Source organism: Hyla sarda, chromosome 11, assembly GCF_029499605.1.
Source record: "Hyla sarda isolate aHylSar1 chromosome 11, aHylSar1.hap1, whole genome shotgun sequence".
In the NCBI taxonomy this organism is placed as follows: domain Eukaryota; kingdom Metazoa; phylum Chordata; class Amphibia; order Anura; family Hylidae; genus Hyla; species Hyla sarda.
In genome coordinates this window covers 29,441,826-29,463,984 of record NC_079199.1, presented here as the reverse complement: position 1 = coordinate 29,463,984, position 22,159 = coordinate 29,441,826, and the positions used below count along the sequence as shown (strand labels likewise).

General features: G+C 39.4%; 1 protein-coding gene across 4 annotated transcripts in view; it reads left to right on the top strand.

The window, feature by feature from the left end:
• The window catches only part of STARD9 (StAR related lipid transfer domain containing 9), a 196,253-nt gene that overhangs the window by 124,710 nt on the left and 49,384 nt on the right, over positions 1–22,159 (top strand). For 3 of the 4 annotated variants that reach the window (XM_056545834.1, XM_056545833.1, XM_056545835.1), the window contains 10 exons: positions 501–568; positions 644–741; positions 2,290–2,490; positions 3,798–3,895; positions 5,802–5,879; positions 6,259–6,333; positions 11,281–11,463; positions 12,978–13,017; positions 15,307–15,444; positions 21,670–21,752. In XM_056545834.1, the coding sequence (XP_056401809.1) occupies positions 501–568; positions 644–741; positions 2,290–2,490; positions 3,798–3,895; positions 5,802–5,879; positions 6,259–6,333; positions 11,281–11,463; positions 12,978–13,017; positions 15,307–15,444; positions 21,670–21,752 (1,062 nt within the window). Of the gene's footprint in view, positions 1–500; positions 569–643; positions 742–2,289; positions 2,491–3,797; positions 3,896–5,801; positions 5,880–6,258; positions 6,334–11,280; positions 11,464–12,669; positions 12,805–12,977; positions 13,018–15,306; positions 15,445–21,669; positions 21,753–22,159 lie in introns of those variants that run through there. The other variant, XM_056545836.1, reaches the window with a different exon arrangement.

Below are 22,159 nucleotides of genomic sequence, written 5' to 3'. Positions count from 1 at the left end.
AAATTACATAATGGTTTTTGTAAAACTTTCTACTCCTTTGGTTGTATAAATCTTTTCACTACAGACAGTATACCCCTGTACATTTGTCTTGATCACAGAAGGGGATGATCATTGTTTGCCTAAATCAAGACATTCTAAGATCCTGATGTTTAGTTCTGTTGTAAAATTATTCATTAAACTTGTCTGCACATTGTATACATATGCATAGGTATGTGCTGTATGTAAATATAGCTTCCTTCCTGTGAATAGTGATGGTCAAATCTACTGCTAGTCAAATGAAGCCACAGAGGAGGAAATAATGTAATTTTATATGCCAGCTAGTCAAATGAATGGTTGACCACATGATACACAAGTGGTCAGGGTCCACCACATCATGTACCGCTCTCTACTGACTTATAGCAAGGGAACCCCATCTATGATGTCCATGTGCCCCTATAAGAAATTTTGAAGGGATTAACTCCCTAAACAAATTTTGCAATAACTTCTCTTTTATTACACAGGCTATGTTAGAAGATAATTTACCATCGGAAATTGCCAGCAAAATCAACCTGGTAGACTTGGCAGGAAGGTATAACGAAGATATTTTATTAAGGGTTGGCACATGTTCAATAAAGCATTGTTTACATTCACAGTTTTCTTGTAGTGAAAGAGCTTCTCCAAATTACTGCAAAGACCGCCTCACCGAAGGCTCAAACATAAACCGGTCCTTGGTGACTCTTGGGATTGTCATCTCTGCATTAGGTATGGGATTTTGTGTTTTTGAAAGGGAAAATCTGTTTGAGAAAAATGCCAGACATGGGTCATGCTTTGTAGTAGTAGAAATATAACTAAAACTTTTTTTTTGTTTGTTTTTGGGTATCTTTAACGCTTATATTTCCTTTTATTGTTGATTTTGTTTTCTGTATGAATAAAGTAATTGTTTAAATAGTCTTAGAAATTTGTAGATTTGAGATACTAGCATGGAGGAAGTCACACACAGAGGCTGTTGATAGGGAGGCGAGCACACAGAAGGCAATTTTCAGGGGATTATCACATGGTCAGCATATGTAGAATGCAGAGCAGAGACTGGAAAAGAAAAGAAAAGCTATCTTTTTAATAAAGATCTGTGAAAACATTTTTATTTATTTTTGTAACATAATAAGTACTAAAGTTTTTCACAGTTGTTCGTAACCTTTTAAAATGATCTGTTTTATAATTAGTATTCTCTGAAACAGTTTATTTTTTATTTTAATCCCACTTGGTCTGAAATGATTTGTGCCAGGATAAGCGAGCCGTGTGTGTCAATTAAAGCAGCATGACATAGTGCAGAGAGGTGTTGTGGCCCATTGGGCACATTGGACCCTCTGCATCGTCTCTCTGACACGGTGGGCCATCGAATAAACTATTATTTTTTTAAGAATAAAGAATTCTGTCTGGGACTTGCTCCTGTGGCTACTTGGAGTATGTTTTTATTTTGTTCTACTTTATTCTTTTCTTGCTTTGAAAATTAGAAAAATAAATACTTTTAAAAAATACATAAAACCGAAGAAATACAATCAACCCCTGCTCGGCGATGGGGGTGTTTTCATGTGATGAATTTACGTGACAGATGCCCTTTTAAGTTTAGATATTTGTGTCATATCCTAATTTTTCGGGAGAGCAGGCACACTCTCCATTTACTTTAATGGGGATATGACCCACTTCTGTATGGCCCTCTCTTTTAGTCTATTAGCCAGCAGACTTTGTTTCTTTCTGTATTTCCTATAGATTTCAGTACAAAAAGCTTTGCACAAGCAGGGCCACCTATACATTAAGAGCACTATTGCCAGCAATCAGTGAACTAGACCTCTGAGCTCAAGATAGGCTAAAGTCTAGATAGGTGATACGCCATAAATACCTAACTTGGGGGTACGACTGATAATTTTCCACTGGTGTAATGTAATCCAGTTATAATACATACATTGTTGTACAGACTCCTGCAGACATTTTAACCATACTGCTGGAAGATTTCTTTAAAGGACCAAAAAACTTAACAAACCATCTCTGCATTATAAATTCCTTATATGGCCAAACATTGTATATTTATGTTAAGGGGTTCCTGTGATTAGGACAAAAATTGTGCTTGTTTTTCCCCATAAACAGCACTACTCTTCTCCGCAGACTGTGTTTGGTATTGTAACTCATCTCCATTCTCTCCAGTGAAGCAGAGCTGCAGTATCAGTCACAGCCCCCCCCTTTTTTTTTTTTTTATCTTGCATAAACTCAAAAAATTCTCTGATGCTAATATCTAAAATTATTGTTGATTTATAGCTCAAAATTCTCAGATGAGTAGTAGCTGTCAAAGTATCAACAGTATCCTTAGTGAAGGGGATAGCGGCATCCCAGGCAGCCCCTCAGGAAGCAGCTCAACTGGATCTAGACGTCAGCCATTTGTGCCTTATAGAGATTCCATTCTGACTTGGCTCTTAAAGGACAGTCTTGGAGGCAACTCAAAAACAATCATGATAGCCAGTAAGTTACTTATTTACTTTCCTTGTTTTTTTAAGTGTTGAAACAGTGCAAGCAGATTTTTCCCCTTCTTGTTTCCTAGATGAATGACGCAATATTTAGTGAAATAATATATAAACGAGGAATAAAAATGTCCACCAACTTTGAACAAATGGCGTCTTATTATTTTTGCAAACACATGACTTTTCAACCCATGCAGTGGTCTTTTTAAGCGTTTTTGAAAAAAGACTCCTGAAACTGCATGTGTTATATGTGAGTGACAATAAGGTTACATTCACACTATGGAATTAATGGGCGGAATTCCGCTTGGAAATTCTGCTGCATAACGAAAATATTGGTGTGGATGGGTTTTCCATTGACCCATTCACACTGCTGAATTTCATTGGCAGAAATTCTGTACTTCAGACCCACAGCCTGGCAGTGGTGAGAGCCCAGGTCTGCATTGGCCTAGCACCAATAAATTTCAGTAAGGCCCGCTACAGAAGGAATCTCTGCCTAGGATATCTAAAAAAAATAAATAAATAAAAAAGCCCCAAATGGTGAATGCTGGTGTACTTTTTGTTTTACTTCTACCGATGGTACAATAGGACCGGATGCTAAGTTTACAGAATAATATTTTTAGTCATTGAACTATGTGTCAAAGAAGATTTTTTTTTCCCCTCTTAAATATGGATTGTAATGAAGAATCTAAAATGTTATCCTAAACTGACTGCCCATTTGTAAACACAATTTGTTTTAGTTTTTTTTTTTATATAATGGGTCCATAAATCTGTATATTTTTTTGTTATATCTTGTAGCATTAGGTGCTTTATTTTCTCACTTAGGTCTACAAATATTGCATACTGTTTTATTCTGTACTGTTATATCTTCTTTTTCATTGTATTTGGTTTTGTAGAAGGCTTATACATTCCATATTTCTATGCAATCAATAACGTTTGTTTCTTTGACAATAAATATTTGCATACTGTTGAGCTCATTCTGCTGACTTTAATATTTATTCACTATGTAGTAAAGACCCCATTTACATTAGTCAAAGGTCAGCCGACCCTCCAATTTTAGCATGAGTGGCCTACCGGCTAATGTATATGGAGCCTCTTGACTCTCCCCCCGATAGATGAAAAGGATCTGACATTGGATTTAATCTGACAGAATTTTATCATGGCAAGGATATGCTCAGTAACTGCATTTATTACCCACAGAATAGGCGATTAAGTATATGTTACCAATGAATTGTAGGCTTTTATCTGTTCAGCACTTACTGTTTATTACATTAGTTTGCTTTCTATTACAATTTATTTTGGTTATTTCAGCTGTGTCTCCAGCACAGAGTAGTTACAACGAAACCATGAGCACCTTACGCTATGCTTCAAATGCCAAAAACATCATCAATAAACCCAGAGTAAATGAGGCAAGTATTGCTAAGTATTACTTTTCTCCGCATATATCAATTTGATCTTGAGCAGAGATTTTTACTTTCTGTCTGCTGCTGTTACTACTGAATGTCAGGGTTTAGGATCAGTTCTGTCATTGTTTCACTTGACCATGGATAAATATGTTGAAATAAAAAGTTCTTTTGTCCCTGTGCCCTGGATTGGAATTAAAGCATTGACCGCAGAAGGGAACCATTGTGTTTGAAACAATGTAGAAGTGTATGAAAGACAGTCTTGTAAAAGGATCTTGAAACCTTTTATATAGGTTTATATTTGATACACCCCACACAACTGATCCATTTGAACTTGCTTTTTAAATTAGTTGCTTTGAGTAGTGTACAAATAGCAACCTTTAAAGCGTTACTGTGTTGCAGGGACATGTCAAAGGTTTCGATCGGTCGAGGTCTCAGTGCTGAGACCTCCACCAGTCCGAAGATATAGCTGAATGAAGTCTGATTGCAGGTAAAGGCATCATCTTTAATTAGATGGGCCGAGCGCTGAGCTGGGAATAAGGCACGCTACTACTGCACACTTCACTTTGCTAAAGCACTGAGACCCTGTCTGATCGAAACTTTTCACATGTCCATGTGGCTTTAAAAAGAAATTGCACCAAAGTTTTCTTGCTAAATAATGTTGTAAAAAAAAGTCAACCAAAAAATAGAGTTAAGTTAGACAACCGTGTCAAAATATGTACCAAATATATCATACAGTAGGATTATAGTGATGGTGATAAATGTGGTGCCTCTCCAGACTGCCTGGTCTGAATTTTGACTAAATGTTATAGATTTGTAAATCTTTTTCCTAATATGCGCAGTTTTAGAAATGTAGTCCCCCATGTAAAAGAAGATTGATTTCAGCATAAGGCATAGTCTGATATCCAACACAATAAAGTTGTCAAAGATTGTTTGTGCTTTCCTTACTATGGGAAACTTTGCTTTGGTTATTCTGTCTAATAGGAGCTTTACAGACAGTGAATAGTTATACTTTATGATGTTTTTAATGTGATTTATTCACATATACCGTATTTTTCGCCCTATAGGACGCACCGGCATATAAGACGCACCCAATTTTAAAGATGCAAAATCTAGAAAAAAAAGATTCTGCACCCAACAGTGATCTTCAACCTGCGGACCTCCAGATGTTGCAAAACTACAACTCGCAGCATGCCCGGACAGCCAACGGCTGTCCAGGCATGCTGGGAGTTGTAGTTTTGCAACATCTGGAGGTCCGCAGGTTGAAGACCACTGGATAGGAGGTAATACTCACGTGTCCCCGCCGTTCCAGACCCATCACTGCTGCCCTGGATGTCGCTCCATCGCTGTCACCGCGTCCCCGGGGTTTCCCTGACGCTCCGGACGTCTTCTTCCCCAGAATCCATGCTCTCCGTCGCCGTCATCACGTCACTACGCACGCCGCTCCTATTGGATGACGGGACGGCGTGCGCGACGACTTGATGACGTCGAAGGAGAGCTCCGGCCATGCAGGGGATCCCGGCACGGAGCAGACACAGAGGAGGCAGGTAAGGTCCCTCCCGGTGTCCTGTAAGCTGTTCAGGATGCCGCGTTTTCACCGCGGCGGTCCGGAACAGCCCGACTTTCGCTTCAGACGCGGCGGTCAGCTTTGATCGCAGCGTCTGAAGGGTTAATACAGGGCATCACCGCGATCGGTGATATCCTGTATTAGCCGCGGGTCCCGGCCGTTGATGGCCGCAGGGACCGACCCGAGTTTTGGGGAAGAAAAAGTGCGTCTTATACGGCGAAAAATACATTATATATCTTTTAATAGTTACATACTCATTCATTCATTTGTTGAATGTTTCATACATACTAACTAACATTAAATTGACAATATATTCTTAAATCTTTCATTGATTTTTTTTCCCAGGATGCAAATGTAAAACTGATCAGAGAGCTCAGGGAAGAAATTAACAGATTAAAGGCCATGTTGAGAAATTTCGAAATGGTACGTTCTTCTCATTTATCCAGTTGGAGTGTCAGTGTGTGGCAAATATCTGTAGACTTTGTATGAGTTTTAAAATGTTGTTGTTTTTCTGTTCTGCTCTGTTTTGGAGCAAAACAATGAAAATACTGCAGCAGGGGGATCTAAGGCACTAATGGGGCCCGACAGATCCCATTGACTGTAATGGGGCCTGTGGATTTCAGTCATGGTGTGTGTCATTTTTAGACAATAAAATACTAAATGCTGCATTTTTGTCTGCTCTACGATGCAGATGTGAACCCAGTCTTACTATCTGTGATAATGATAATTATCATTAATGTTTCTATTTTATGTCTATACCGTACATATTTGTAAGATATGTTGTCACACTTTATCTATGCAGAGAACAATCAGTCCTTCTTTCAGTGAGGAGCGAGATGGAAACCTTACAGAACTGGTGCTACAGAATGAACTAAAGGTGAATGTAAAATCTTACGTAGTCAGTCATGCATTACACACCCAGGATTCTAGGTTTTCTGTATGATTGCATTCCAAATACTTACTACTAATGTAATCCACGACTGGTTGTTTTTCAAGTTTATCTCATTAGTCCTTATACTTCTAATGCCACTATACAAGATCTTTTTAAAGGCATTAGTATATTATATGTTACATAGACTATTACATTAATCTGAACTTACCTGAAGCTGAACTTACCTGCCTCCGCATTATGCTTCTGGTTTTGAGAAATATCATGTTGTAGTGAAGTTGTCAGATGAAGACAAGTTCTGGATTACCAGACTTTATCTAATATATAATGCTGAATTAAAGGGGTATTCTCACACATAAGTTATCCCCTATCCACAGGATAGGGGATAATTAGCTGAACTGTGGGGTCTGACCACTTGTATGACCAGAACAAAGAATAAAATGTCCCCAGAAATGAATATGTTACACATGATGGGCCTCATTCACTCATAAGAGTCCGGTTTAGTTTTCTTTCAGGCATTTTTTCATGGTATTTACTATTGTTTCTTGTATTTGGTGATTTTTCCCTACGTTTTGCTCTTTTTAGTCATGCTCTGAGCTGTCGAGTTTTCCAGGACTTAAATCCACCACATTTTATGTGGAAGGATTAGTAAATTTGTAGGTTTCTTTAGAAAATGTAGGGTTTTTGGAGACACGCCCCTTTTCCCTGATGGCCACACCCCTTTATAGTGTTTTCTGAGTAAAGTATAGAGTTAGTAGGGTTTTCTTTTTTTGATCTTTTGTCGGAAATTCTGTCACACAACACATGCGACACAAAAAAAAAAACTACAAAATCTACTCGGAAAAGCCTTAATAAATGAGGCCCGATGTGCATCCAGCAATGTATTCATTTTCTCTGAGCAGCGCTCCGCAATGGTTTGCTTTAGAAAACTGAGGAATACTCCGGGATATAGAATTACTAGTGCGCTGCATTCCTGGTGCGCCTCATTGGTTGCAGGGGATGTTTTTTTCCCTTATTCTGCGGGTAAGTATAGGGAATAAATTTAATTTGAAGCAATACCAATTTAAAGCTATTAATCTCTTACAAGGAAGACATTTCCCAATGTTTCATATTTTATAAGGTTGAAAAAAAGACAAGACTCTATCAAGTTCAACCTAAAGCCCTATTGTGTTGATCCAGAGTTAGGCAGAAAAAAAAAAACAATGAGAGGAAAAAATTCCTTCCTGACTCAAATATGGCGATCAGAATGAATCCATGGATTAAAGTTCTAACCACATAAATCTAGTATCGATAACCTGTAATATTATTACCCTCCATCACTGGCATTATGGTGAGTATCATACATTCACCATGTGCTACCAATACTTCACTTTTCTCTCGCTCATAATGGGCATTAATTGGGGGGTCTCTCACACCCTCAAGTGTACACCTCCAATGCTATCACTCACAATAGGCATTAATTGGGGGTCTCTCACACCCTCCAATATTCACCTCCAGTGCTATACTCTGCAGAGAAGTTTTATTTGGCTCAGTTCATTTTGGTTTATCAGCTGCTGCCAAGGATCTCTGTGTAAAATGTTACCAGCCTCCCCAACGTTTCGCCAGAGTACTGGCTTTGTCAAGGGCAATAGGCTTATGGCGAAAATCTCGCATGCTTCCTTATTTTCGTTTAACGCTTCCTTCTTTTCCTTATATTCGTCATGCGCATTCTCGCGTTATTTCTGCTGTTCGCTCATGCACACGGACTTAATCTTTCCATTCTTTCCTTTGGATAGGGGATAAGATGTATTGGGGCCAGAGTACCCCTTCAAAGAAGCACTATTATTGTGTGGGGCAATATAGCATTGGAGGTGTACACTGGAGGGTGTGAGAGACCCCCAATTAATGCCCATTGTGAGCGAAAGCAAAGTGAAATATTGGTAGCACATGGTGAATGTATGATACTCACCATAGTGCCAGTGATGGAGGGTAGATCCCTCCATCTTTAATATTATGTTATGTTATCATCCTCTGTGGTGATCACCCTACCCAGTTTAGTGTCATCTGCAAATATAGAAATTCTACTCTGTAATCCCTCTACAAGGTCATTAATAAATATATTAAAAAGTACCGTGGAACACTCCCTGTCATAATAGAATCTTTAAATATAAGGAATAAGGGTCTGTCTAACACGGTACTTAATTCCTTTGGTGATTTGCGTGTTTTAGGCTTCTTTCACACTGTCCCTATGACACGGCAATGTGATGACCGTCGGGGGAGCTGGGAAGAATAGCGGGAGAAAAAAGTATTTTTCTCCTGCTATTCCCTTCAAAAAACACACACAAAAAAAGAGAGACTTTAACAGCCATTCTTGATGGGGAGCAACAGCAGTGTGAAAGGGGCCTTAATGTTGTTAAGGCGATGTTGCACTTGTTGGGTTAAACAGATGAAATTATCAGTAGAATTTACATTATCCCTACTTATGTCATCCATCATTGCATTTTCTTGTGTGAATACATTAGAGAAGAAGGCATTTAGCAGATTGGCCTTTTCCTCATCTTCCTCCACTATTACACCCAGATTATTTTTCAGGGTGCCAACAGTCTCAGTTTTTAGTTTTTCATTATTTATGTAGGTGATGAATATTTTGGGGTTCTTTTTACTTTCTATGGCAATCCTTCTCTCTGTTTCAATTTTTGCTAATTTTATTTCTTGTTTGCAGAATTTATTCTTCTCTTTATAACAGTTTTAAGGCCTCCCCACTACCTTCTTGTTTTAGTTGTCCAAATGCTTTCCTCCTATCCTTTATCACATCCCTAATTGTTTTGGTTACCCACATTGGTCTTCTCCTATTATACGTTTGTCTCCATAGGGTATATGTCATTCACAAGATCTATTTAGGATGCTCTTAAAAATGTAACATTTAGCCTGTGAACCTTTATTACTTAGGGCACGTTCCCAATCTATGGTGGGGGGGTTCCTTTTAATGTTGGAGTAACCCTTTCCTTTCACACTGTATTTTCATGATTGAAAATGATTGTTTTGACTGGTGTGTTGCACAAAATGATCACAAGGTGGCAGAATGATCATAATGTGGACAATAGAACAAGCACATAAGCAGTATATAGTTGCGCTAACATTAAATCTCATTATTTCCTTTATTAGTAAGAAGTAAAACAATATATAGGTCTTTAAAAAAAATGTAATGTGTATAGCATAACTGTGATATTATAATACATTTACCTAGTTATGTGCTTATAAATATTTCAAACTGCAAATTTAGTGTGAAATACATTACCCTTCTGGGAAAAGTAAAGATAATATTAAAGGAAAAGGCTTTCTATTGCCCTGCAGCACCACCACATTTCTTATTCAGTCTGTACAATATGTGGAATCCAGACTGAGAGGGGTTCTGCCGAATAGTTGTGGACCCCGATTGGGGGAATTGGTTTTAAAAACTTAGAATTCCCTATTTATTGGGTCAGAAAACATATCTTCAAGTTCCTGAATGTTTCTTTTCAATTTTTGTCATTGATCTGGTGGCCTCTCCTGACCTGTTTGTTTTTGTAAATATATAAGTATTCCCAATATATTTACTAAAAATAGACATGTTTAGAAAGGCCACGGGTCCTTTTTTTTGCACGGCCCCCTATGCAGTTTGCATGTAAGTTTAACCCCTTAACGACGCAGGACGCAGGATCCCGCATCATATCACGTCGGTCCCGGCGCTAATCAACGGCCGGGACCCGCGGCTAATACCACACATCGCCGATCGCGGCGATGTGCGGTATTAACCCTTTAGAAGCAGCGGTCAAAGCTGACCGCCACTTCTAAAGTGAAACTGAAAGAATCCCGGCTGCTCAGTCGGGCTGTTCGGGACCGCCGCGTTGAAATCGCGGCGTCCCGAACAGCTGATCGGACACCGGGAGGGCTCTTACCTGCCTCCTCGGTGTCCGATCGACGAATGACTGCTCCGTGCCTGAGATCCAGGCAGGAGCAGTCAAGCGCCGATAATGCTGATCACAGGCGTGTTAATACACGCCTGTGATCAGGATGAGTGATCAGTGTGTGCAGTGTTATAGGTCCCTATGGGACCTATAACACTGCAAAAAAAAGTGTTAATAAAGGTCATTTAACCCCTTCCCTAATAAAAGTTTGAATCACCCCCCTTTTCCCATAAAAAAAATAAAACAGTGTAAAAAAATAAATAAATAAACATCTGTGGTATCGCCGCGTGCGTAAATGTCCGAACTATAAAAATATATCATTAATTAAGCCGAACGGTCAATGGCGTACGCGCAAAAAAATTCCAAAGTCCAAAAAAGTGTATTTTGGTCACTTTTTATAACATTAAAAAATGAATAAAAAGTGATCAAAAAGTCCGATCAAAACAAAAATCATACCGATAAAAACTTCAGATCACGGCGCAAACATGAGTCCTCATACCGCCCCATACGTGGAAAAAAAAAAAAGTTATAGGGGTCAGAAGATGACATTTTTAAACGTATAAATTTTCCTGCATGTAGTTATGATTTTTTCCAGAAGTGCCACAAAATCAAACCTATATAAGTAGGGGATCATTTTAACCGTATGGACCTACAGAATAATGATAAGGTGTAATTTTTACCGAAATATGCACTGCGTAGAAACGGAAGCCCCCAAAAGTTACAAAATGGCGTTTTTTTTCCGATTTTGTCGCACAATGATTTTTTTTTTCCGTTTCGCTGTGCATTTTTGGGTAAAATGACTAATGTCACTGCAAAGTAGAATTGGCGACGCAAGAAATAAGCCATAATATGGATTTTTAGGTGGAAAATTGAAAGGGTTATGATTTTTAAAAGGTAAGGAGGAAAAAACGAAAGTGCAAAAACGGAAAAACCCTGAGTCCTTAAGGGGTTAAAAACATTTTTTTTTTACTTGCATTCTTGTACATTTAAACTTTTATGTGCTTTACAGATTGAGCAGCTCACCAAAGACTGGACAGATAAGTGGACAGATAAGGCCACGCTTATGGAGCAGTACAATGTGGATATTAATGAGGGCAAAGCCAGGGTGACCATAGGAGACTCTGGCTTACCTCACCTCATTGCAGTGGATGATGATATTCTCAGCACTGGTGTGGTGATCTATTACCTTAAGGTTTGTATTGGTATATAATTATCTTTATGGTTAGGGTGACCAAGTGAAAAAACACGGGACACCCATTAACGATACTGATTCCATCCCCCCAAAAAAACATAAATAAAAATTAACCAATATTGCCACATGCAATTAGCATACAGTTACCAGCTGTACAGGTCCTGCCTCCCATATATACGTGATTACAGTTATATCCAGTGAATCACAGGTGATGTTTTTGATTTTACATTTTTCTTTTTCTTCACTATCTCCATAAAATCTGCCAGACAAACAGTTTAGGCTCCTTTCACTAGCAAGATGCCCGCCTCTTTACAAACTCCCCATGTTTATTGCCCCCCACAGTAATAGTGTCCACCTTGTGCCCCATATATAGTTGTTGGCCCTTTCTGTGCCCCCATATGTAGCTGTATGCCCCCTCTGTACCTCCATATAGCTGTAGGCCCCCTCTGTCTTTGGTTGTGCCCCCACAGACATACTGTATATGGCTGTTGGCCCACTTCTATGCCCACTGCTACTCTGGTCCATGGTCAGGACCTACTGCTATGACTCCAGTAATTCCCCAGACCGGAGGAGCAGTGGTTGGAGCTCCGAAGCTGATGAGGTGGCATACTTGTTAATTACCATCCCAAGCCGGCCCGTGTGTCCTCTTGTTCTGCTTCTCTGCTCCTCCAGTCTGGGTGCATAGTATGTCGGTGCGTGCTACTTTCTGGCAGGCTGCTGAATAAAAGAATAATGGCGGTCTAGTCACTGGCATTTTAATTGCATTTTAGTGAATTGCTATCTATATAGTTCCCTAACATTAGGGTGTGGACCCATTTAAACTGAACCCACACTATAGCCTGCTGTATATTTCTTGTACTAAGGAAAATGTTGCAGTTTGGCTTATGGTCAAATAATTTTTCAAACATCTGTAGTAATAGGAATGGGGAGTGTAATTGTTACAGTGCTCTGATTATACATTGACCTCCCTCTGGTGTTTGTCCACTGTACAGTATGTAGAATGTGTCTGTTTACATACTTATATGGGTGATTATTGCATATTCTGTATGGTCCATGTTGAGGCTGACTCGTGTACATGCTCTGTGAATAAACATTTCTTCCAAATATATCCCAAATCCCTGACTTCATTGCCACTAATTCCCTTAGTACCATCATTAATGGTAAAAGCTTCTCCAGAAAACTGATTACGTACACTAACACTCTCTCTCTCTCTCTTTCCCTTTCTCTCTTTCCCTTTCTCTCGCTCTCTGCATTTCCTCTTCCCTTGGCTCGTAGATGAAGCTTTTCTTGTCATTTCTGCTTAGCATTCATTAGACTCTGCTGTCTGCCGTTACCAAGAAGGTAAAATGGATTGCCTTGTGTTCCACATTGTGTGTGCTCAGACAAAGGCTCCTCGTCTATTCTGCTTTGTGAGGTTTCTGCATTCTGAGGTGCAAATCTGCCTGCAAATCCCTTGTCTTCATCTTCATTGACAGCTTTGGTTTTTTCTCTTTTTTTTTTCTGTCATCATCTAGGAGGGGACAACAAATATTGGGAGCGGTGATCACGATATAGGTAAGAGGGAAGGAAAAAGCCATTCGTGTTTATATGATTGTAAGAAAATGACATTGGTGTTTCTGGGTATGACTAATGGTTTATCTATCCTATCCATCTATCTATCTATCTATCTTTCTATCTATCTATCTATCTATCTATCTATCTGTCTGTCTGTCTGTCTGTCTATCTATCCTAATGCCGAGTAGGTACTAAAAAGAAATACCAATCAACTGATTTGGAAAGGATAGTGTAGATATACAAAAGGATATAAATATACATAGTCTACAAGTACAACAGTAACAGTAATTATTTTGTATAATTTGTTCCATAAATGCTTTAATATTGATATTGTCATTCGTTGCATATGGAACCTCATATTGCTTTGTCATCTGACATCTTGTGACAGCCGCAATCCAAAAGATTACAAACAAGTTAATAGTCCCATCTTTGTATCTGTAATAGCTGTAGCTCAGTGGTTAAAAACATTCATTAATGCTATAAACAATCTTTGTATATAGCCCAGGCCTTACTTGGCCTATATCTTTGTATATCTATTGTGATTCAGCATTATTTGCTGTAACATAAAACCTAAGTTGGCAGAGGGGAGCTGTTTCTGAAAGAAAGCAGCTATGTTTTTCTGAATTAACCCCCTATAAGGATTTATGGTACGCCATCCTTACTTTGAGATCAGGTAGTACCGTGGTCCCTCAAGTTACAATATTAACTGGTTCCTGGACGGCCATTGTATGTTGAATCCATTTTATATTGAGACCATAACTCTATAGAAACCTCATAATTGGTTCTGAAGCCCCAATATGTCATCCCAAAATAGGAAAAAATTAGGATTAAAGAAAAATAAGTGGATAACTAATACAGAAAAAAAGCCCTTACATATAGTCCTTAGATAAAGTCCTTACAGATAAAAGTAAGAAAATGCTGGTGCAAAATTTAAATCACTGTCTATGTAGAGGATAGGAGCACAGTCCCAAAAAAATAAAATGGAGGCGCCCTCACGTGGTATCCACAGGAGCAGTTAACCCTGGCACGGGTAAAGAGTAGTACAGAAACATGTAATACCTCCCTGTACTGTAGGGGGCACTACCAGACAGCCAGTCAGTGCATACGCTTCAGTAATACAGGAGTTTTACTTGTGAATGTGCATTCTGATTGGTCAGGTCTTCCAGACATTGACAAGTTTTGCTAATCTGGACTGTCTGTAGCATTGTATTGTGTATGGTTTGAAGGGACCATTGTATGTCAACAATATTGTAACTTGAGCCCATTGTAAGTTAAGGGATCACTGCAATGTATTTACCTTGTATATCTACATAAAAACTTAAAGAGTATGTCTAGATGATAGATATATTGTTTCTCTGCATCGGAAATCCTAGGGCACTGTTTCCCAACCAGTGTGCCTCCAGCTGTTGCAAAACTACATCTCCCAGCATGCCTGGACATTGGTTCCAGGACGACCATTGTATGTTGAAACCATTGTATGTTGAGACCATAACTCTATGGAAACCTGGTAATTGGTTCTGAAGCCACCAAAATGTCATCCAAAAATAGGAAAAGGTGAGGATTAAAGAAAAATAAGTAGATACAGATAAAGCAAATCCTTACATATAAAAGTAAGAAAGATCTGCTGGGAGCTGTAATCCCTGTCTATGTCAGTGTTTCCCAACCAGGGTGCCTCCAGCTGTTGCAAAACTACAACTTTCAGCATGCCCAGACATGCTGGGAGTTGTAGTTTTGCAACAGCTGGAGGCACCCTGGTTGGGATACAATGGTTTATCTAGAGGACAGGAGCTTCTTCAGGGTCCTATACAGTACACACAGTGTCCCAAATGGAGCCACCCTTACTTGGTGTCCAAAAGAGCAGCTAACCCTGGCACATGTAAGGAGCATACAGAACTTCTAGTTCCTCCCTGTACTGTAAGGGGCGCTACCAGACACCAGTCAGTGCAGGCACTTAAGTAATAGAGGTGATTTACCAGTAAAATGCCCATTCTGATTGGTCAGTTCCTACAGTTGACATGTTTCACAGATCTGGACTGTCTGGACATTGTATGTTGAGTCTGGTTTCAAGTTACGATGGTCCAGAAAAAAACATTGTATGTTGAAACTATTGTATGTTGAGGCCATTGTAAGTTGAGGGATCACTGTATATGTATATATGAGAGAGGGAGAGTATGCTTTCCTTCTGCACTAATTATGTTATCTTTTAGTTAGTGTAAATATTTGATTACTGTTTTGAAGAACAAAGAACTTTTGATCTTGTTCCTTCTCATTGTGGTTTCATTATGTCAGTGTTACAGAGTGAGAACATTCAGCGGGATCACTGTGTAATTGAGAATAAGTTTGGAGTAGTAGAACTGAAGCCATCCCTCGGAGCGCTCTGCTCGGTCAATGGGCAAGAAGTCAAAGACGGCTGTCGTTTGTTTCAAGGTGAGTCATTTGTGAGTCTATTGGGTAATGGACCAGTACAGAGGATGTATAGTATCTATGGGGGAGACTTATCAATACCCGTCCAGAGGAAAAGTTGCTGAGTTGCCCATAGCAACCAATCAGATCGCTTCTTTCATTTTTGAAAAGGCCTCTGAAAAATGAAAGCAGCGAGCTGATTGGTTGCTATGGGCAACTCAGCAACTTTTACTCTGCACAGGTTTTGATAAATCTCCCCCTATGTTTGTATTGTCATTTGAAAGAAAGTTATTATTTTTTTGTTCTTTTAAATGTCATGTATAGGTAATCACATGAAATTCCTCTATGGAAACTCTATAAATGAGAGGGAGGGGAATAAGTTTACCAGTCCTAAATGAACAAATAAAAAATAGTGACCTCACTCAAAAGGGCTAAGGATTTTCTGGACTGCAGGCTGTTGTTATTATCTAGATATATTTAGAGGATCAAGCAGCAATAATGTTTATTACAAATTCCCTACAATGGGGGCATTGTTTACCGTTAGGTAGCTAAGGGCCTGCGTCTAAACCAGCAGGGTTTAAGGGTGGGGGGCAGCATTCAAATGGATGAATTTTTTTTTATAAATACTTGTGATGTAGCTGCTGCTTCCATGCTTGGCCTGGGAAAAAATCTCCCTTTGGTTGAATTAAAGGGGTACTACCGTGCTGACAACTTATCCCCTATCTAAAGGATAGGGGATAAGTTGCCTGATCACGCGGGGTCCCGCCGCTGGGGACCCCCACGATCTGGCACGCAGCACCCCGCTCTCATCAGGCCACAGAGCGAACATCACTCCGATTCTGATGACTGCCGATCACGGGGCCGGAGTATCGTGACGTCACAGCTCCGCCCCCATGTGACGTCACGCTCCGCCCCCTCAATGTAAGTCTATGGCAGGGGGCGAGACAGCTGTCCACCAGCATTTTGCAGCTTCAACATACTTATCATGTTGTGGGTTTGTGATTAATTTTACCACTTTGTATTGGTGATATCCATGGTTAATTGACAACAAAACCAGTGTGTACTGCATGCGTTTTGCTTGCCACATGCTGTATGAAAATTCTCCTGCTTTCCTGGGGTATATTTAGGGCCCTGCCTAACATTTAAAGGGGTACTCCAGTAGAAAACTTTTTTTTTTATTAACTGGTGCCAGAAAGTTAAACAGATTTTCAAATTACTTCTATTTAAAAACCTTAATCCTTCTAGTACTTATCATCTGCTGTATACTACAGAGGAAGTTCTTTTTTTTTAATTTATTTTCTGTCTGACCACAGTGCTCTCTGCTGATACCTCTGTCCATGTCAGGAACTGTCCAGAGCAGGAACAAATCCCCAGAGCAAAGCTCTCCTGCTATGGACCGTTCCTGACAAGGACAGAGGTGTCAGCAGAGAGCTCTGTGGTCAGGCAGAAAAGAAATTCAAAAAGAAAAGAACTTCCTATGGAGCATACAGCAGCTGATAAGTACTGGAAGGATTGATATGTTTATATAGAAGTCATTTACAAATCTGTTTAACTTTCTGGCACCAGTTAATTTTAAAAAGATTGTTTTCCACCGGAGTACCCCTTTAAGGCCCTAATACACAGTAGTCAAAAATTGGTGTGACTAATTGACTGTCTCTGGTATATGATGATGTTGGGGGAGTCGTCTGGCATGTTGGATTTCAACATCCCAACCCTTTAGTTCTCCGAGAGATACTTGAGAAGTCTGGCGGCTTCATTCCCCTCCTTTCTTCCTTGTGACTGAGCTAAAAGTTTGTGTCTTAAAAATAGGTTTGGCTGATAGCTATTGAAAGTGTATGGGCACCTTTAGCTACTATAAGATAAGCCAGTCAGATGGACTTTGTGCTCTCTCAGTGTTAAAAGTAGCACATAAATATAATACAAGTCAATTAGCAACTTGTGTAACTATATGGTATACAGTTTCATATGCCAAGGCTATACAGTGGTCCCTCAAGTTACAATATTAATTGGTTCCAGGACGACCATTGTATGTTGAAACCATTGTATGTTGAGACTAGAACTCTATGGAAACCTGGTAATTGGTTTTGAAGCCCCAAAATGTCATCCGAAAAAAAGAAAAAGTGAGGATTAAAGAAAAATAAGTAGATAACTAATAGAGATAAAGCAAACCCTTACATATAAAAGTAATAAAGATCTGCTGGGAGCTGTAATCACTGTCTATGTCAGTGTTTCCCAACCAGGGTGCCTCCAGCTATTGCAAAACTACAACTCCCAGCATGCCCGGACAGCCGTTGGCTGTCCGGGCATGCTGGGAGTTGTAGTTTTGCAACAGCTGGAGACACCCTGGTTGGGAAACAATGTAGAGGACAGGAGCTTCTTCAGGGTCCTATACAGTACACACAGTGTCCCAAATGGAGCCGACCTTACTTGGTGTCCAAAGGAGCAGCTAACCCTGGCCCAGGTAAATAGTAGTACAGAACTTGTAGTTCCTCCCTGTACTGTAGGTGGCGCTACCAGACAGCCAGTCAGTGCATGCACTTCAGTAATACAGGTGATTTACCAGTAAAATGCCCATTCTGATTGGTCAGTTCCTCCAGTTGTGACAGGTATCACAAATCTGGACTGTCCGTAGCATTGTATGTTGAGTCTGGTTTCAAGTTACAATGGTCCAGAGAATACCATTGTATGTTGAAACTATTGTATGTTGAGGCCATTGTAAGTTGAGGGATCACTGTACATGTCAGCATACACCCTAAGGGTACATTCCCACACGGCGTATTTGCTGCGTATTTGCTGCTGCGTATTTTGTTTTCTCTGTTGAAGTCAATGGGTAGGAAAATACGCAGCACCAAATACGCAGCAAATACGCAGCAAAATATGCCGTGTGGGAACGTACCCTTAATGTAAGGAAAAGGGGGATGCAAACAGAGCCAGTCATTTTGGTTGCCTCTGTTGCCTGTCACCAAGGAATTAGAAATTTAAATGCAAACTGAAAAAGAAAATACTTTATTCATTTAGCTTGTTCAGATGTTTCCCTCGGGAGCAAACTCTGCTGCCTCCCCTACAATTTGTCAGAGGACAGAAATCACAGCAGTAATTGGTGCAGACATTCTTCATTATTCCGAGCTTAGCGTGCACTCCAGGAATTACTACCAGCCTCAATGCTGCCAAGTATAGCAGCTTGTGCCAAAGAAGTGGGAAGAGGAACATATTAGCACCGTAAACTAATTATGGTGTAGGTTTTATAGGGGCACTACCAGTAATATTGTGTGAGCTCCGCTAATTTCATTTGACGTCTGCACAGTGCATACCTTACAATGCAACAGCACACAAAGGCTGGGATTATATAGAATGCATAGTTAAAGGGGTATTCCAGCCAAAGACATCTTATCCCCTATCCAAAAGATAGGGGATAAGATGTCTAATCGCGGGTGGCCTGCCGCTGGGACCCCCCGTGATCACTGTATATATACAAGCGGGTGAAATAAATATTAAAGGGGTACTACCGTGGAAAACTCTTTTTTTATTTTTTATTTATTTTTATTTTTTAAATCAACTGGTGCCAGAAAGTTAAACAGATTTGTATATCACTTCTATTAAAAAATCTTAATCCTTCCAGTACTTTTTAGGGGCTGTATACTAAAGAGAAATCCAAAAAAACAAATGCATTTCCTGTGAGGTCCTGACCACAGTGCTCTCTGCTGACCTCTGCTGTCCATTTTAGGAACTGGAGAAAATCCCCATAGCAAACGTATGCTTTTCTGGGCAGTTCCTAAAATGGACAGCAGAGGTCAGCAGAGAGCACTGTGGTCAGGACATCACAGGAAATGCATTTCTTTTTGAATTTCTCTTTAGTATACAGCCCCTAAAAAGTACTGGAAGGATTAAGATTTTTTTTTAATAGAAGTGATTTACAAATCTGTTTAACTTTCTGGCACCAGTTGATTAAAAAAATAAAAAAATAAAAAAGTTTTCCACGGTAGTACCCCTTTAAACACATCACAGTTTTTCTCACTAAATACTCTTTCTTTGAGACAAAAGCACCTGCTACCTTTTGAAGCTTTTTATGGTCCTTGGCTATTGAACAACTCTTCTATATATTCTTTTCACTCCTCTGTCAGAAAGCTTGTGAGGAGCAGCAGTTCAAGGCAAATTGGAACATTAAGGAATTTACAAATGCACCTGTACCCAATGCCATTATTATGTTTTGCAACAATTAGGTTGTGAAGGTCTTGAGACAGATCTTTGCTTTTACCCATCATGAGATGTGTTTTGTGTGACAACTCAGCAATGAGACCTTTTTGTAGCCATCATTTGGAACTGAACCAGCTAATATCAATTTGCACTGACAAGGGGCTGGATTGCCTTTTAATTACTGATAGATTTCAGCTGTTGTCTTGGCTTTCCCTGCCTTTTTCAACCTCCATTTCCTCTGTTCAATACTTTTTCCCTTTGTCATTTCACATTATTACAAATAACTTAATTTGAGCTTATTTGTTTTGGTTTCTTTGTATATATGAATTACTTGGGTTGTTACTAACATCTGCTGAAAAAATGTCACGCCAATAGCACCTTTGGTGTCCCACCTCAGCCATTGATTTGTAAGCTGCACTGTCAGTTCCCCCGGGTGTAGACCCTACACTCTGCAACTCGGGGGAAAAGCAGATCCACCTACCATGGACCAGGATGCCCTGATACTGGAACATACTGGAGTGTTTATTTTCGTAGGCAGCCTGGGGACAATAACAATTTAACAAATTACATTAACAAATAATCTTATTCTGCTGGATAACCCCTTTAATAAATGTACTATGTATTGTGCATCTTTGTTCACTTTTACCTGCCCAGTGGAGCTTACAGTGGGTTTTTTCTCTGTTACAAGTGAACATCAACACACACCAACAAAAGTCTGTCCTTTGTAAGATATAATATACAAGACACATGCTAGTGTACATAAAAAGGGAAAGTGCTAGTAACCAATAAAATATTGAAAATACATCATTACGTAATTGTAGTCCTTTAAATCTCTTAAACTGTTCACCCCAGGGTTATTGAGTAATGATTCCATGCACAGTACAATCAAACCCTACCAATCCCATGCAATTGGAATCTTGGTCAAAACGGATCACATAAAATTATTAAAGGGGTACTTTGGTGGAAAATAAATGTTTTCAAATCAACTGGTGCCAGAAAGTTAAACAGATTTGTAAATTACTTTTTATTTTATTTTTTTAAATCTTAATCCTTCCAGTACTTATCAGCTGCTGTATACTACAGAGGGAGTTGTTTAGTTCTTTTCTGTCTGACCAAAGTGCTCACTACTGACACCTCTGTCTATATCAGGAACTGTACAAATCCCCATAGCAAACCTCTCCTGCTCTGGACAGTTCCTGACATGAACAGAGGTGTCAGCAGAAAGCACTGTGGTCAGACTGAAAAGAACTTGACTTCAGCAGCTGATAAGTACTGGAAGGGTTAAGATTTTTTTTTTTTAAATAGAAGTAATCTACAAATCTTTCTGGCACCAGTTAATTTGAAAACATTTGTTTTCCACCGGAGTACCCCTTTAAAGTCGGCCATACACAATGACTAACATTCACGCTAGCTGCAGATGTGTATGTGGGCCTTCGGCCTCTCCCCAGACAGGAGATGTCATGGGTAAGGTTCTGTTCACATAATGTTTTTACTACTGTTTCCCAGAGCATACATCAAGCATATCCATAGGGCCCCAATTGTCCTGACGTATGCTACAATAGCATTTTTTGTGAGATGTTAAAAGGGTTATCCAGGGTTAAAATGGTTATCCAGAATAAAAAAAAAAAAAACATAGCTGCGTTCTGTTAGAAACACGCCGCATCTATTACAACTAAGCTCACTTTAATGGAACTGAGCTGCAATACCACACATAAACTTAAGAGCGAGTGGCGCTGTTTCTGGAAGAAAGCAGCTATGTTTTTTCTAATTTGGGGTAACCAATTTAAACTGTAGTGTAGTAAATAACACTAAACAGAGACAAGTCCTGCAAAGAAAAACCAAACAAACTATACTACACTACGAGAAAATCGGCCACACTGGATGGGAACATTTGTATAATGGCCAAGTATCCATCCAACGCTCAGGCAAATGTTACAGTAATAAATAAATATCTAAAAGTTTGTCAGTTTAGGGGAACTATTAACCTAAAAAGCAGTATACAACTAATAGTATTTCTGTCATCAGTAAAATACTGAACAATATGTTCTTTTGCAGGAGCCATCGTTGTTTTAGGAAAATCTCATAGATTTCGATTCAACCATCCAGCAGAAGCGGCTTTGCTGAGGCAGATGAGATCTGTAAGTTTTCAGTAGACCTTATAAAATGTCGTAGTCTCTCACAGTTGTTTGAATATCCATCACAGAGGCATTGCCCTACTTGGTGTTGAGGTTTTTCTTAATAAAGAAACCCTTTACATGGCCTTCTGAGGGTATGTTCACATGGCGTCAAATTAGTGGAATGTTGTTAAAACTTTGCAAAAAGCCATCAGCTATAAGGCAGGTACCATTTATATCTTGCTAACTGCTATTTGCTCATGTCTGCAGCTCTGAGCAGGATATAGAACCGACAGATTCCCTTTAATTTAGCTCCTTTACTTTACTAAGACTTCACTTCTTAATGGATGGCATTAAAATGAGTTTATGATAGGAATGACATCACTCCTATGATTTAAATGTTGTTTTAGGTTGTCAAATTTCTGAAGTCA